Source organism: Emydura macquarii, unplaced genomic scaffold, assembly GCF_026122565.2.
Source record: "Emydura macquarii macquarii isolate MOO-44397 ecotype Brisbane River unplaced genomic scaffold, CSIRO-AGI_Emac_v2 contig_3114, whole genome shotgun sequence".
NCBI classification, from domain to species: Eukaryota; Metazoa; Chordata; order Testudines; family Chelidae; genus Emydura; species Emydura macquarii.
In genome coordinates this window covers 3,752,872-3,771,154 of record NW_027133251.1, presented here as the reverse complement: position 1 = coordinate 3,771,154, position 18,283 = coordinate 3,752,872, and the positions used below count along the sequence as shown (strand labels likewise).

General features: G+C 40.3%; 1 protein-coding gene across 3 annotated transcripts in view; it reads left to right on the top strand.

Moving 5' to 3' along the window:
* The window catches only part of LOC137141807 (CUGBP Elav-like family member 4), a 440,181-nt gene that overhangs the window by 94,431 nt on the left and 327,467 nt on the right, over nt 1–18,283 (top strand). The window contains exons 2-3 of one of the 3 annotated variants that reach the window (XR_010916744.1): nt 7,801–7,883; nt 11,735–11,787. Coding sequence is in view for 2 of the 3 variants with exons in the window: in XM_067530901.1 (XP_067387002.1) it covers nt 7,801–7,883; nt 11,735–11,884 (233 nt within the window). In the remaining variant the exon portion in view is untranslated. Of the gene's footprint in view, nt 1–7,800; nt 7,884–11,734; nt 11,923–18,283 lie in introns of those variants that run through there. The other 2 variants (XM_067530901.1, XM_067530902.1) reach the window with 2 other exon arrangements.

Sequence of the window (18,283 nt, the reverse complement as noted above, 5' to 3'; positions counted from 1 at the left end):
CTTTACTTGTTCCTGGCATTGAATGTTGAATAACTAACCTTTCTCTGACCATAAAGTCTGTATATAGGTGGTCTGCAGTTCCTAACACCTTCATCATCCATGAATGATCCTTGCAGATTTACCCTGGCTTATTTCATCATTGGATGAAAATCCAAACTTCAATTGTGTAGCTAATTCTGAGCAATAATGGCAATATTGCTTCAAAAGAGGGGTGTGCTGTTCACCTGGGCAGACTACTGTTTTATCTTTGCTCTTGGTTTGGGCACTGAAATGCTAGGCTGGGAGGAAGCCAGACATAGCAGAGAGAGGGATCAAAGTTTTGGTGGTGGTCAGAAAGGGTTTTGATTTGGTCCATTTCAGAAGACAGCCAGGTGACCCAAGGAATGGAAAGGGCCAAGTTTTGGAACTCCAGGCTGCTGATAATGAGACTGCTGATGGATTATTTGAGAGTTCTGGAAACATGGGAAGCAAAATTGGAAAAAGTCCCTGAAAAGTAAGTGGGGCTGATGATCAAAGATAAGGGAAGGATGGGGGACAAATAGTTTGAGAAGCATCTAGGAATGTTTCGGAATCCACCCAGTGATTCATAAGACACTAACAAAAGATAGAACTCCAAAGGCAGGACCCAGAAAAGTAGGTTCAAAGCCTAATTAATTTGCGCGCACACTCTTACAAAAAGAATTTAACACATGAGCTGAACACAAGTGACAGGGATGGATCAGACAGAGGGGTATAGCTGGAAACAGGAGTACGAAGTTCTGCAAACAAAACTCAGAGCATTTCTTACCCCACTAAAAGCAGGAAATACTGTAGATAGCATGATATTCACTCTTCTTGAAAGGTTTCATGCCAGATTTGTCGGACTGGCCGTTTAAGTAACTTTTGCATATGCATCTGGACTATTGGCTGTGTTTACAAAGTGAAGTCAAACTGACACTAATGGGGTTCATTTATTACTGATTAGAATACAGCTTTGTTATTGAGAGAGGAGCCTCTCATTGAGGCTACTAATATAAGTCACTCAACCTGAGGAAGGATTCTGCATGATTGGACTTTATCTATTAATGTGTAATGTAAGATACAATAAATGCAATGTTATTTGAGTTAATGTGCTCAGAGAAATATTCATGTTTGTGTTTCCTGACTCTTTGATTCTTAATGTGCTGCCTTAATGTAATTTTTGGCTTGTGTGTGTGTGTGTAAATATAATATAATATAATTAATATAATATATATTTCAATTGACTGGCAAATGCTGGCCTTCTAAGAGTTGATGGCAAAGAAAAAAATGAGCATTCCACACAACAGGGCCTTTCAAATGTTAATCTGCCTTGTGCGGAATCGGACAGAGAAGATGATATCCAGGAAGATTTATATTCCTATCTTTCCTCCAGTTAGCACTCGGTGGTTGTGGTGGGGTGGTAATAGGCAGAGGAGGTGAGAGCTCCAACCCAGTAAATGGTTCTTCACTGAAGATGCTAGCTTTCCTTATAGGCACTTAATCACTATAAAAACACCAGATAAAAAAATTTAGGTACAATTTTTCCACTCTTTTATTGATTGTCCCGCCCAAAACCTCTAACTCAATCCCAGGAACACTCAAGTGATCAAAGCTTGGAGGATACACTTTAGACAGAGCAAATTAGAATAGGTTTAATCACAGAGACAAAGATCCAGGATAGCTCAGAGGCCCTTTCTCTCTTTGAATTCCTAGACTAGAGGTATCTGTGATGACCACTTTAATAAGGGCGTTTTTCTAACTGGTAAAATCATTTTTCTCTGTGTTGTTTTAGTTGAAATCTATTTTATTTACAGAGAAAGGATTGTCCGGTGGTCAGGGCACTAGCCTGGATTTTGGAAGACCTTGTTCAAGTCCCTGGTCCTCCACAGACTCTGTTTGACCTTGAACAAGTCATTAGTCTCTCTGGGCCCTAGTTCCCCATCTGCACAATGAAGATAATAGCACAGCCCTGCCTCTCAGGTGTGTTGTAAGAATAGATAAAAGACTGAAATGTGCCCAGATACTATTGTAATGGGGTCCATATAAGTACCGAAGACAGATAGGCTTATTCTTATTTTGCTTGTTTGTACAGCTCCTACCATGACGGGGCTATTTCCCCTGCTTGGGGCCTCTCGAAGATAGCATAATATAAATCAAATAATAGGGACACTCAGGGATGCTTACTGACATGCTTTTTTCATTATTATTATTATTATTATTATTATTATTTATTATTTTATTTAAATAGAAACATGACTGCCTTAGTGAGTGAGTGTGTGTGTATATATATATGTGAATTAATTAATTTTGCAGTGTTCACAAACTAATCTAAGACACAAATACTTAGGTTAAATTTGTGACCCTCTCTTTGATCGAAATCCTTGAAGAAGCAGTGCAAACAAACATAGTGTGCTTCATGACATATTAATCAGCCTAAAATACAATGACACAACACAGGAAAAGGTCTGACCTGATAGAAACTGCTTCAGCAAGTCTGCTGGGTAGTCAGCCTAAGTCAGTGCTGCTTTTAAAAGTTCTGTTCACAAGATTTTTCCCTTACTGAGGCTCCAATTCTGATCTGAGTTAATCGAAAGTAACACTAGTAAGGTCAAAGTGGTTACTCTGGATTTACATTAATGTAACTGAGATCAGAATCTGACTCATAGATTCCCAGATACAAGGTCAGATATTATGAACTCAGTTACACTGGCATATATTTGGAGTAATGGCGCTGACCTCTATGGAGCTTCTCTGGATTTACACCCATGTAATTGAGGTCAGAGTCTGGTTTATAGTGTTTTGGGTTTCAGCTGAGGATCTTAAAGCACCTTACAAACATTAATTAGGCTTCACAAAACGGATGTATAAACGGAAGCACAAAAAGATTAAGGGCCTGAGCCAAAGCCTACTGAAGTCGATGAGTGTCTTTCTACTGGCTTTGAGCCACACTTTAAGTGACTTGTTCACAGGCGCACAGTAAATAACTGGAAGAGCTGTGACTCTGGGTTGAGTTCTAGCCACTAGACAGCACTTCCTTATCCAGAAATAAAGGTGTGGAAAGCATGTATATAACATGAGGTGTATAGCTACAAGCATGTTTTGTATGAGTTTATATACAGAGATGAAGAAAATCAAATAAGATGTCATAAAACACACATCAGGCAAAGAAACAGTCTTAAGTTGCTAAGTGCGTGTCCTTTGGTCTAAGCAATGGGCAGAGGAGAAAGTCTGTGCCAAGTTACCTATGGCTCTTTGCCAAAATAAAGCAAGGAAGGGGAAAAAAGCCCTTAATTACAACTATTAATAGTTGGCCAGTATGCGTCATCTTCATCCTGCAGATATATCACTGCATTATTACTAGAGGTCCAGATAAAGTATAATCCCAGGGGTGGTTGAAGAAGAGCAGAGAAAATAGGAAAGATATCCATGATTAAATATAGCTAAACACTTCTGACTAGATGAGCAACCTAATTCAGTTCAGTCAGTGGTGAGATGTCAAGCAAAATGGAGTTAGGTTTTCTGGGCCAGATTCTGATATCAGTGATACAGGCGTAAATCAAGCGTAATTTAGGTGAAGGGTAACTATGGATACCCATAGACTTCACTTAGATCAGAATCTGGGCCCATGATTTTGTTTCACCCCCAATTTGTGCAAATACTTCTGGGGATTTATTATAGGGTTGGCGTCACCATCACTGCAATTATTATCCATGTGTATTCCATGCAATTATTATTTATATTATTGAATTCTCTGGAGGCAAAATTAAAATAGAGCTTTTCTTTTTCCATCTCAGCTCCTGTGTTTTGTTTCCCCTTCTCTTTAACAACCCAGTGTCCCAGGAGAACACTTGATACATCCTCATGCTTCCCAGAGACTGCAGTTCAATGGGCTGAGAGTTAATTAACATCCGGGAGTTTCCAGATGTTTATGTACTATCCCAAAGAGCTGTCCATTGGTAGAAAAGGAACAGACAGAAAAAGGTGAACCAGACCAGAGCACCCTTCAGTTGATTGATGTGTCTGGAAAATTCATCATGATCCAGAAAAGTTAAAGTGAAATTAGGAATAACTAAGAAAAACGCCTTCATTATCAATCATTAGTTAGATTTTTTTTATTCAAACCCAGGTATAATTCTTTTGCACTGCAATTGCATTTTCTTATTATAACCCATATGGTTAGCTCACAGAAAAATACAGAGCCTTCAGCCTACCTTTGTTTTTAAGATATGTTTCAAAAATGCAATTAAATGAGGATGCCATATTGGGGTGGAAGGCTCAAGTGATTTGTTATAGTGTATGAAGCCTTTAATTTATAAGTGAGGTTACCATTCAGCCCAGGTCACCAAAGGCAAACTGTTCTGTGAAGTGAATTGTTGAGTAGATCAGCTCTGGAATTTTTCATGAAACCAATTTGTCAGCAGAATGTAGTTTGTGAAAAATTGAAATTTCCTATGGAAAACTTTTGATTTTTTTCCCCCCAATTTTTGTCTGAAAAATCAAAAAATATTTACCTTCAGAAACGTTTGTTGAACTGAACGTAAATGAATCATTTTGAATGTTGCCATGACATTTCATGTGTGGTAGAGTTTGAATATTGTCATCTATGGGCTATACTGTTTGGCCAGACTACATTTCTCATGATGCACCACAGTTTTTCTGCCCAAGCTGCATAATATATCATGGAAGTCACATGACTGTGAGTGCATCGTGGGACATGTATTCTGACCAGGAAGACCAGCCTATAGAGGAGAATGGTGATAAGAGACACCAGAATGGCAGCTCCGGTAAGGTGCTGCCACAGCACCAGAGGTGGATGCAGTGTGATGTCGAACTGACTGTGCTGACATTTCTGTGTTGACTTTTTTCCTAGTTTTAATTCCATGGGGAAAAAAAAATGCTGATATTTCATCCCAATTTGGAATGAAAACAAATGTTGAGACATTGAAATTACCTCCAAGAGGGAAAATCCTTTTTTGCTTATCTCTACTGTTGAGTCTCAATCCAAGTTCCTTAACACATTTAAACAATGTCCTCACAATTGGCACTGATTTAGCCCCTTGTTTGGCAAGCTTACCTAAGAAGCCAGGGATCTAGACAACCATGAGGTGGCTTTTTCAACTTCAAGTCCGGTTTGTGGCACGTTGGCAAGCAGTACGGGAAGCTTGCACTGCTGTTGCGAGCTCTCTTTCACTCTTTGGTGTGAATAGGATATCCCTCTCTAGTGCTGTTAATCTGGCAACACTAAATTCACCTAGATATTTCTTTCTTAAAAAGGTACCACTGACGCTGTGCCATCAATTTCCCTAATGAGAGGATGTCAACATAACTCAGGCACACTGTTTATTATGGAGCACATCGAAAAGTTACTTCAACACATTTTTTTTTTTTTTTTTTTTTTTTTTTTTTTTGCCTGAAATGTTTATTCCCTTTCTTTCTCGGTACCTTGCCATGTGTGAGTCGCTGATTACATTTCATTCTTCCATTTCAAAATCTTTATGCCCTGAGAGCCTTGATTGGGGGAACCAGTGACATTTTGATGCCCTCCATTATATACAGCGTACCTGGGAGTTCTTTGCAATTCCAGTGCACGCACATACAGCTGTGGAAGGAATTTCATTCTGGTTGCTTCCTCCTGATAACTCATCACACCCTTGATGGCTCTCTGAAGTAAGTGCTGCTTTTATAATGGAAGGAGGGACCTTCTGCCTGAGATAGCTGAATTATATTCACAATGTGGCCAGCATTGCAGGGCTTCATTATTCTGAGCTTTCGTCATGGCCATCACAATAAGAGGAAATATATAACTACCATTATGGGAGCTTTACACTATAGTTTATCTCTATAACAGTGTGCCATGATGTGCCTAATTAGTCTGTATCAACTGGTCCAGGTCTACTACCAAAGGGAGATTTTCTTATTGTATCTGGTCAGGGAGCTCTCTGCTTATGATTTAGTGCTGAAATTAAATTTAAGCATTGTTTCCCATTTGATTATCAAGCTATAGGCAACTTTTAAAAACACTTTTGAATCCATTGCCCCCACTCCCCACCCTTAAGCCTTCACTGCCGCTGTCCCCACTCCTCCCCATGCAAAAATAAATAAATAAACATTATTAAAATGTATATATAAAATACAGCCACTGAAAGTTGGAAGAAGAATTGAATGAGACCAATTAGAGGGAATAAAATCATTGCTGCTCAGAGCTGTTCTGCTTCCTTTGCTTACCTCACTGTTGATTTGCTTCTGAAGTGCACAGTCACTGATGCATGATACATCTGAACCGTTGGAATATACTAAAAGGAGCCATCTCTGCAGACAGAAATTAGATAGGATGATCCAACAGTTTTTTTCCATCTCTGATTCTAATGATCATCCAGTTTGTGAGAAGTAGTAGGACTGGTCGTTCAAGAAAATCTTTTGAAAAAATACCTTTTAACTTATTCCATCTGCTTAACCCATTCTATTCAGAACTTCTTAAAAAAGAGAAGTGACCTATTTTATTTCTTCTCTGTTAGCACCTAGGTATCAAGGATCAGGGCCCCATTATGTTAGACACTACACAGACAAATAATGCAAAGGCAATTGGTGCCCAAGAGACCTCACAATCTAAGATTTAGACAACAGAATAAAGAGAAGAAGAGGAGTTGGTGGGTTTTAGTATATTTAATCCTTCCTCAGCACGGGGAGATGGACAAGATGATCACCTGGCCCTATATTTCTATGATTCTAAGGCAAGGTAATGGAACACAAATAGACAAAGTTGTGAAGGAGACCCTCTTTTCTTCTTCCCAGGTTTGGAAGAAGCTCACGGTTTGATGGGCAAACCATCTGAAGGTTGGCTAGTCAGATCTCTCCAGTTGAAGGAGCTGGGGTATGGATTGTAGTTGTTTTGTAGTAACTTGCAAGGAAAGTGTCCTCTGCATAATAAGCACTTTTTTTTTTTTTTTGGCCTTAGGAATTGGTAACCTTTCAGTATACTGCAGTAAGGGGGAATAATCGGATCATAACACATGCACAACTAGGATACTGCAACTTTGGCCTGTTGTGTAACGAGGTTTTTCACTTTCCTCTACCGTGGTAGTCAATGGCCCCTGCAATTGACAGGATATCCCACCAGATGGACCAGTGACCTGGTCCACTGGGTCAGTTCTGAATTTCTAATGATTTCTACAGCGGTCACATTTAGATGGTGCATCTGGGCCTCAGTGTGATTGCCTTCATGTGCCTGGCTTTGAGCTAGCGGGGAGTGCTCTCCATTGTGAATGCATCTGGAGGCTACTTGGGGATGCAAGTCAGGTGAAGTGCCATGTATCGTCCTCTGCAGTCAGAAAACCCAAGTCCTCCTGTGCCCTTTACTCTGAGTGCATGGTATGAAAGCAGCGCGTGAAGGCTTAATCATGGTCCTCAGCGTGCTGATGAGGGTCTTGGTTCAACACTCCACTCCTTCTCTGCCTTGCTGCAATTAGGTAGGAGTAAAATGTCAGCCTCAAAGCAGCACTTCCATTAATGCGGGAGTAGATTCCTCTCTGCTATGCATCCTGCTCAGCACTTTTGACCTGTACTCATAAATGCACCTAGGTTGACTAATCTCCCCATGAGCATATGGTGGACAGGAGTTTCTTGTTTTCGTGAGAGCTTGGGGAAAGGGATTCTACTTCTGAGACAGTATCCCTCTTGAGAAAGGGAGTCTGCAGCTCCCTTACTGGGAAAGGCAAAAGCTTTGCACTGTTCTGCATCCCTCGCCTAAGCTGCTCCACTCTGAAGCTCTGTATTTAATGCAGTGTTGTCTTTCATTTACAGGCTGTGCCTTCCTAACATACTGCGAAAGGGAGTCTGCTCTGAAGGCCCAGAGTGCGCTGCATGAACAGAAGACACTGCCAGGGGTGAGTCCAGATTGCTGTTTTCATCCACACTGGGTTGCATATTACGTTCCCATTTGGGGGTAGGATGATTAATGATTGTTGTTGCTCAGATGAGTCATCGGGCTCATAAAATCACGGTGCCGCAATCCAGCCTAGACATTTCCAGACATACCAAAACCCATCTTGTTGTTATATCCAGAAGCAGGCAATGGATTATAATCCAGTTGGGGCTGGATTCTGACACCGTTAGTCATGTGAGAAAGAGGCCTTAGAGCTGAGCCTTGCGATTGGTGCATGGACATGTGTGCATGAGGTAACACCTCCACTTTTTTTCCTCAACAAAGCAAGGCGTGGGGGCAAAAAGAAATGGATTGAATTATTGAGTTATCACAGAATGAAAACGTATTCCTGATGACAAAGTGGTTTGACTCAATTGCTTTAGTATTCAAGCAGCTGTAGCAGATTGGAGAGGCAGAGAGACAAGGAGGGAAAAAAAAGCGAGAGAAGAGAAGAACATGAGATAATGCGGGAAATTATTCACACGAGCAAGATCTGAGTTTCAGACAACACAAGCAAAACTAAAAACAGAAACATCACTATCAGGGGAAGTCCTGCCCTGCAGGGGTGGATTGAGACAAGTCAGTGGTAAGAGGTGGGGGCACACAGGTGTAGTTGGTGTACAGGGAAAGGGAGCAGCACAGTGCAGATCTGATTGTCTGTCTGCTCTGTTTCATGGGGATGAAAGATCAAGGACTGAGGAGAAAAAGATAGATAAGTCTATAAAGATTAGGGGGGAACCGTATGTGTGGAATGAGAAGTCTGGGAGGAAGGGTCAGGCCATAAATCTGTCTGTACAATCAAAGTTTTGAATAAAGTCCTGTATTTCCTTAATCTACCCCTCTATGCAAGTTGGGAGTTGCTGTCACTATACACAAGTTACTCTCAACTGCTGAGAAATTGTTTTGACTTCTCCTGATATTTCCATCATCCTGTATCAATCTCTTTTTACCTATCTTTTTGTCACTGCACTTACCACGCACTTACTCATTTGATGCTATTTTTGTCATAAAGGCCATGTTGTGCGTGTGTGCGCGTGTGTGCACACGCATTGTTCACTAAGAATACCTTCATATCTGGCGACAGCTCCATCAAACTAGCTCATCTCAAAACTTGTTAGCCACAGACGCCGCGCTTCAGCAATACGAGTGGCTCCAGTTGTATTGCTGCCACTAAGGGATGGTTTCTTCCTGTTTATTTTTTTCCTCCATGCCATCTCTTCTTAGTTTATATTTTATTGAGCATATTTTGGAGGCATACACGTGTAAACACAAGAATCAAGATTTTCAAAACTGGATCCATAATTGAGTGATTAAATAGGGTTCCTGATTTTCAAAACTGTTATTTATTTAGTAATGCCATTCACTGGGAGCTGCTGGACATTCAGGAATTGAAACGCAGGCTACGTAACTCAGGCACAGAGCTCAGATCATTCCCTTTAAGTCAAAGTCTTTGTCTCAGTGAGGCTGGTGTAAAACTAGAATAACTGTTCTGAAGTCCATGGGAGTTGCTGGGTGCTCAGCACTTTTGGAAATCAGGCCAAAGTGTAAGTGTTTAAATATGGATTTTGGGAGCCTGATTTTAGACACTCAGATCTGTCATGGCCAAGGTATATGCATTTATGTCTAGGAACTTTTAAACAGCAAAGCTCTGAAGGTGAAATCTGAGCCCCATTGAAATTAAGGGCAAAGCTTGCATTGACTGCAATAGGGATAGAAGTTTACCCTGATAATGTGAGGGTCTGAGTTTCAGTTCAAATTCTGCTCTCATTTGCAATGCTCTAAATCCCGACTAAACTACACTGACTTCAGAAGAGTTCTTTTTGTTTAACACCTGCTGTAACAGAGACCCGAATCTGATCCAGTGGGTGGTGGTGAAGGCTCTGTGCTGAAATAAGTAACCAATATCAAATAGGCTGTGTACCCACCAGAACCTTTTGCCCTCAATTCCAGTTTTATTCCTCTCAGGATCATGCCCTTCTTTCTCCCACCCAACCTGGCTGCAGACACCTTTCTGACAAGTTCCTGAACTCATCCTCTGGATGATGTTGTAGTTTATTTAAGGAAGCCAGCCTTGTCTTTTGATAAACTCTCGTGCCATGATACTGTTTTATGGCTCCAATGCAGGTCGCAGAGAAGTATTTATGACATACCTAACTATGCTTGAAAACATGCACTGGAAATATCAAGCATAGTTCACCACCATAAAATAAGAAGCACCTTTTAGGTCAAGGGTCTACATCCTCTCTCATATGAGTTCACAAATGATACATATATAACACATTCCCTTCACCTGCTAGTTTCTATGACACAAACAATACTGCTGAAGAAGCATGGGAAGAATTAATAAGTCAGGTAGAGAAAGAGGAAAGTAATGCATACAGTATATTATTACCCCCCCCCCAGTAAAATTATACCATACTTGCCCTTGTATTACTACTGCATGCATATTTGCTATTATAAAACATAGAAGTGAGTCATTTGTAATAATATGCAAATGTATGGAAATGGTGAGGAACCAGTATTTTGTGGATAGATCCAAGCTCCTGCCTTTCAGCTATGTATCACTGTGTTTTTAGTGGAGTAGTTACATGCACATATTTTACAGTAATTACTTTCTGGATGTGCTTTGTAAAATGACAGAAATATGTTTCACATATTTCCTTGTTATATGTGAGATATAAAGTCATCTTGTGAAATAATCCAAAGACTTCTGAGCAGGTATGTGTTGATTAATAAAGTGTTCATTCGACTTTTTCTTTTTGGAGGGGAAGAATTGTGATAAATATTTTGAAGCAAGTACAACATAATGTAAAATATCCAATTGTTTGTTGAATTGTCTTCAACCAACTGATTGGACAGTTTGAAAGTCTCTCCTGCCTACAATTGACGGGTTGGTTGTGCATGAGTGTGTGCGTTAGAACACTATTGTGAGTGTCAGACGATTCAAATTCTAACATTTACTTGTGATTGTTTATTTTACATCGAATAGAATAGCTGGATGATGAAGTATATTAGTTCTTTAATAATTTATAGAAATGCTTTGATATTGCAGTAATTATATTAAAGGTCACATATCAAAGGTAATTTGGGTGAGCAGCTGTGATGGTTTCTCAGAAGCAATCAATATTGCTGTCCGTGGTGCTGATTTCACCAAGGGGACTGCCAGATTAAAGCAGGCTTATTACCAGCCAGACAGACACAAGGGAAATCAAGAACAGATTGGAGAAATGCACTATTCTCTTTCCCCACCTATAATTAACACTGTTCACCATAATCTGTGCTAATCCTTCATGCTGGGAAAACCATTGGCATTTTTAAACATCTCAAAGGCAAATTAGGCAAGGTTGACTATTGTAATAGGTGGGGGATGGGAAAGAATACAGAAAGTAAAAGTTGATTCCCCCTTGGGAATTCTGATCCTGGTAAATCTCTCCATGATAAATGTTCAATATCATAACTGCAGTCCATGATCTAGGAGAAAGCAAAAATATGACCCCAACAATGACGGTGCAGGGGACATGAAAATTATGTGCCTGCCTGTTCAATTTAATATTATCTATTGGCTCCACAAAGCTTCGTAGGAAATGAAATCAGGGAAATAAAATTATGTTTTAAGTGTAGTCATTTTGATTACAAGTTATAGTGAAGCCAACTTTTTCTCCCTCTTTCTTTCTTTCTGAGGCTAACGTCAGAAGATAATGCTGAGAAATGTAATTAGGCTATCAAGATCGACTTTTATTTATGACACAAATAAACTGAGCTCATGTATGATAAGCACAGTAGCATTTTTCTCTGTTTCTTTGTGGCCCTCAGATGCAGGGAGTGAATGCGCTGTTGGATGGAGGGTGCTGCCTCTCTTGTATAAGATCAGAATCTACTTGCAAGACTCCAAAAAAAAATATGAAAATAAGTATTTGGGAAACTGTTAATCCCAGACATATTAGGTGCCTTTCCAAACTCTGAAATCCATTAAAATCTATTTTGTCTTCCTCTTGAGAGGGGGAAAATGGTATTACAGGTGTATTATATGTCTCAGCAAGTTGCAGAATTACTGTTTTGTTTCTAGTAGCATCCAATATCTGTTGCTATTTTATACCACCTAAAACAAACCAACATATGTCATTCTGTATGAAATCCTATTGAGTGTTTCTGTAATAGAAAAGGTGAGGTAATATGTGTTGCAATAATATCAGGAAATGGGAGGATGCCTAGATGCTTCAGAGCTCCTTTAAAATAGTAATGAAATGACAGCTCTTAAATCCAGATGCATGGTACCTGTTTCATAATTTAATGAAATTCACATGCATGTTTACCAATCAATCCTAAGTGAAATCCATATGTACATGGGATGAAATTCTGCCTTTACTTGCTTAAATCCTCATAACAGGGCTTAAATGGGACTCAAGTAGTACACAGACCTAGCAAGAGTCCTGTACACAGAGGGTGGATTTCATCCAGTCTAGTCAGCTGTGCTGTAATCTTACAACATTAATTCACTCCCAAAAGTTTTCACTACCAATGTAAATTGCAATTTGGTCAGCGGTGGCAGGCTGGAAGGGTTCCACTGATTAAAGTAGCCCTCTGAACATACAAGCTGCTCACCATGCCCTTTAGATTTTGAAAGAAAACATATTTAATTGTTCCCTGGGGAGAAACATGCCTGTTTCCAAAGTTAAAAAATGAAGATGAAAAGGAGCCAAAAAGAGATTTGAGGGAAGAGACTTGTAAATGCCAAATGCTGTGGAAATTCTCCTTGAAATCTTTGGGGGTCCACATCATGGTTAAAAATATTTTTCCCCCCAGGCTGATCAGAAGGCCAAGGCTTTTTGGATCGTACTTTGGGGGGAAAAAGCGGAAAGGGGGAGAAATAAAGCCACTTTCCATTTACTAAAAATCCCTGTAGTTTGCCAGTGCTGTGCTGTTCACCAGATGAGATGAAACACCTGGATCCTATCTGCTTTGTAAACATTAAAGTTCCATTTCACTAGCTTCTGTATCCCCACTACAACAATGCAGGAATACAAAGTAAACTCACGCTCTACGTTCCAGTCCAAAGAGTTTTGGAGGAAAAGGCTACAGTGTAAGCTTTGTGTCAGAACCAGTGTGTGTGCTGCCATCTCATCTCAGACCAGCACACTCATTGCATCTGTGGCTTCTCAATAGCTGTCTTTTAGATTTGCAAAATTTGAGCAATGGGATCTTGCTCATCTTTGAGATCTAAAGGAAATTAATATATACATTAATATATAATTATACACACACATATATCTACAGGAAAATTAAAATGAGATTCTGAAGGTTGTATCATCTCTCTCTCTCTCTCTCTCTCTCTCTCTTTTTTTATTTGACACCTTTTCATTTGACTCTCAAAGGACAATTGCTGAGCAATTCAACAGAAGCCGTTGTTGGACCTTCATTTGCTTTATGTGTTATTCAATGACAACTTTTCTCTTTCTGACGTGTCTGCCATAGGAGGATCAATCTAATTTTATGTACAACTGTAAAGATGAATGATAAGTAGAAAGGATTCAGGCAAGTACAAGCTGAATAAATTATAAAGGGCAAATGATGACAAGGCTGGGGATCCCAGGAGACAGTGATATGATAACAGAAACTAAAGACGAATTTATGATGGATGTAGTTAGCATGTACTGAGGCTGTTAATTCTTCAGGGTAGTTTTACAACTTCTTGTGATTGGAGCAATCAAAGTATTTCATTTTAAAGAGATGCTGTATATTTTCACTTGTCTGCTCTGCATATTTGTATGTATGGCCTCATTTATATGCATAACAGTAAACTCCCATAGGGTAGTCAAGCTTACCTCCCATCAAAGAGCCCCTATTCTCCAAACCATAATGCCACTGTTTATGCATAAATAAATAGATAATGTGCAAAGATTTGAGGGCAAACCTGGATCTCAGCAAAAACGTTTCCATTTTCATAGCAGCACAACAATCAAATCTGCTCAGGGACTCATCCAGGGAGAGGCTGGGTGCCTTCAGCTTCTGTCAAAGCCTGGAGATTGAGTTAGGCTCTCAGATTCCTGGTTTGTGTGTGTGTTTATATATAATATTTTTATTTAAAAATATCAAATAACTTTCAGGTGGGTCAAATTTTGGGCTTAAGCTACTTAAGGAGCAGTGGATGCAATATCATAAAGTTGGAAACAAATCTGGTCTCTTGGTTACATTTCATACACGCTCTTATTTTTCATCCAGTGTTCCCTATTGTTAAGGGAATTTCCATGAAAATTATTTTTTCTTCCCCCTAAAGGGTTGACCCTTCTCTGTGAGCTACCCTCACCCTGGACTATGTCTGTGAACACCAGGGCCTTGATTCTGTCCTCACTTACACCAGTGTATATCAGCAGTAACCTGACTGAGATCAATGGAGTTACATGGTATGGGAAAGAGGGGAATCAACCCTGTATCTCTTGCTGTTAAAATGCTATTGGACCAGAGACCCTGGCTTGCAGTGGGGACATAAATCCTTACTGAGCATTCTACAGCCAGGAAGCCTGACCCTGCAAAATCCTGAGCATCCTTAGCACCTACAGGGCCATATCATGCAGTCCTCCCTCTTTACTCAGGCAAGCTCCAGCTGAAGAGCGTGGGAGCTGAGGGCATTTTGTGTCTTGTGGCAGTTGCTATGCATCTTTCAGGTTCAGGCCCTTAATTGTTAATGGGCCCCAAACAGTGAGACTTCCAATTGCAATACTCTAATGTTTTGAACCACGTGCATACTGTGGAACATGCATTTTTCAAGGGAAAAGCTGGAGCAATTGTATTAGTAAGCAGTTTAGATCCTGTTTTCATGCAATCATCTCTCAATAATAAAAAATGAGGGAGGAAAAATGAAGAGAACCTTTGATGTTTATACACTCTCCCTGTGTATTTAGACAGACAGACAGGTAATTCTGTATAGCTGGAGGCATAAGGCCAAACCTGGTGGTCATTATTCTATTCTTAGAGTGACATTTTCAAAAGCACTTAACGTGACTTAGTCCCATTTTCAAAAGTGAAATTTGGGAGTTTCAGTGAGACTTAAGTTACTTTTGAAAATGGGATTTAGGTTCCTAAGTCACTTATGCAATTTGAAAATTTTACCCTTATGGTTTGTCTGCACTTGAAATGGTACAGTGGGTGCAGCTGTACTGCTGGAGCATTTCAGTGAAGACGCCACTGATGCCGATGGGGTGGGTTCTCCCATCAGCAGATACTCCACCTCCCTGAGAGACAGTAGCTAGGTCAATGGGAGAATTCTTCCACTAATTTAGCACTGTATATATTGAAGGTGTTAGGTCAGTTTAACTGTGTCACTCAGGGTTTGGCTGTTTCACACCCCTGAGAAACATAGTAATAGCAGCCGAATTTCCTAGGCTAGCCCAGGTTTTAGTCTTTACTCTGGCAAAATCCCACTGATTTATACACATTCAAGAGAATAATCTATTTTGCATTAAACACTCTCCCATCTAAAGATGCACTTCAGCAAGGTAGTTAAACATGTGACTAGCTTTGAGCATCAGAGCAGTACCTTTGAACTCAACGGAATTACTCAGGTGCTCAAAGATAGGCATGTGTTTAAATACTTCGCTGAATTGGGGCCTTTCAGAGCTAATAGAGAGTGTTATGTCCCATCATAGTCCTCTACTTCAGGACAACTTCTGATGTGATTTGGCATAACATGACCTATATAACATATATACTTAACTTCAGAGGCTCTTTTCTTTTTTTGGCAAGGGGGAGGGAGAAGTGGGGAATGACTGGACTTGGATCTGTGCGATCAGTTCAGGCAAGTGGGTATCCGAAGTGACTTTGTTCTGCTGAGTAGCTGCAATGAGAACCTTAAAGTGGCACTGTATGTAGGAGCCGCTGCACTTGGCCGACTTCCAGCAATGTCAAAGCTTTCTGATTAGTTTCTGTAAGTACAAGGACAAAATTAGGCCTAACCTATTTTTCAAAGAAGAAATGTGCATTTTTCTCTTTAATGGAAACGAGTTTGTATCTTGTTTCCCATACTTCCTTTTTTGTCTCCCTTAAAAGTCTTGTCTTATTAATATATATTTTAAAAAATGTTTTAGAACTCCAGAGGTGAATTTTGTGTGCTGAATTCTGATCTTAGATACATGCTCCAAATCAACTCATTGGCGGTATGATGAAATCATATTTCTTTCTTTCCCCATTATGCATGGGAAACTAAACCCCCATAAACCTTTGCTGCGTCAGTCATCTTTCCAGTATGGTTAACTTGTTCTTTGGGATGCCACTTAATAATGGTTTTGTTTCCTAGCCAGGCACTAGCAAAGTGAATTTTGTCAGCTGTAATGAAGCTCTTCCAAACTAATGTTTAACTCTCATGTTGATGAGTTGGATTTATTTCTCCCTTATTCTGTGCATGGCTTGATCAGCTCTGCTCTGCTGCTATGAAACCATTTCCGGTACATTGGTGTATTAAAACATGTTGGGATCAGCTTCTGATGTCACTTACACTACACCAGTTTGTTCAATGGAGAAATTCCTCATTTACTCTAGTATAAGTGAGATTGGAATCGGGTTCATTGTGCTTTTTTGTTAGTGACATTGTTGAGTAACAATAGCTCCAAAATTCAGGGTAACTTTGTAGTAAAGTATTTCACAAAGACTACTGTCAGTTGGATTTTTTACAATGTTAATTTAAAAAAACAACAACAAAAGGTCTCAATTATATCATTGTAAAACTTGTGTAAGTGAGATCCGAGTCAGACCCTTAGATACACATCTATATTGTACACACACATCTGTCTGTCTAATATCCACAAACTACTCCCTTTATTTTAATATCCTTCCTGACTATCCCTTCTGCACCTCTCCTCTCTGATACTATTGAGACATCAACTGCCCCCAATGACATCAGTCTTCATCGGCATTTCCCAGCAAACCCCTTTGCACCTTCTCCCATGCTGGCCTCATGCCTGTAATGAGCTCCCCATAAACATCCATAAGGGTCACTTCATTTTCCTTCTTCACAACTCCTTGTTAATACTCTCCTATGGACACTGCCCAAAGGGCAGGCAATCTGTGATAATGCTGGTTAGCCGGGTGAGCAATGATCTCATCAGTTCCTTGTGCTCTCCTTCCCCCCTCCCCATCTGTTTGTTCTATTCACTGGTTGTCTCTTGTCTCATATTTAGATGGTAATATGTTGGGGAAGGGACAATTGTTGTGAGTTTGTACAGTGTCTTGCGCAGTGATCCTTGATTGTGATCCATAGACATTACTGTAAAATAAATAACATACAGTGAGAGAAATAATGTATAGTGAAGGAACTGGAAAGTTTCATCCTGCAGTCCAGACCTGAACATCTTCAAAGGGATCTTTCACATCTGGAGCTTGGATGTGGGTCCATCTGTATTAAGCTTTAAACGTTTTCCTGCAATGCTGTGAACCCAAATGTCAGAGAATGGTACTACTGCCTCCAAAGTGAGCCTGGCCAACCTAATCCCATTGTCCCTGTTGAGTAAAGTGCAACAATTTCACGGGCAGTGCAAATGGGCTCAGATAGATTGGGTATTAAAAATTATTTCAGTTTGCATCAAGCAGCTAAGAAATACGGTTTTCAATGGTGCAGGCCTAATTCTGCGCTCTGCTTACCTGATTTGAACCAGAGACGCTTCACTGCCTTAAATCAGATTTACATCGATGTAACTCAGGTCAGAATCAGAGAGTCTGATCTTGACCATGTCCCTTTAAGATGCCCTGAAAAGCCAGCTCCCTTCAGCAGGGTTTGCACTTGAGCGATTCAGCTAGGGGAACTGGAAGGTCATTTCTTTCTTTTCTTGGACTGAGGCTGTGCTGGTGAACTTGCTCACTTTGGGGAATCCATCTCTCTTTGAGCATCTCTTTACTCCACGGCACGGAAAACCTGGCTGACAACTCAAGGACTCCCAGGGTCCTGGCATTGCTGCCCACTCTCTGGACAGCATTGCAGTCAGAATCTCTCACTAATACCTTTCTTTCCTGTTCTGAGCGGCTCCGGGCCATATTCTTATTCTCAGTGGACACTGGTGTTAAACCCAGGATGATCCCAGTGGATTTACACAAGTGATGCCGAGACTGGAATTTGCCTTTCTGTTCTAAAGCTCCGTAGCTTTCATTCTTCTTTGTTTCTTCCCTTTCTTTGCGATATGCACTGTTTCCCTCCTCCCCTCCGCAGACCCCCACAGCAGCACGCTGTGTTGTCGGGCAATCTTCACCAACGTAATCACATTTGGGCCCAGTGTTTTTCCTGCAGACTCTGGAGTGCGTAGTGCTTAGGCCTCCATTATTAGTTTACACAATTAATGAAGCCCATTAGAAGAGGATAATCAGGGCTCCAAGAAGGCC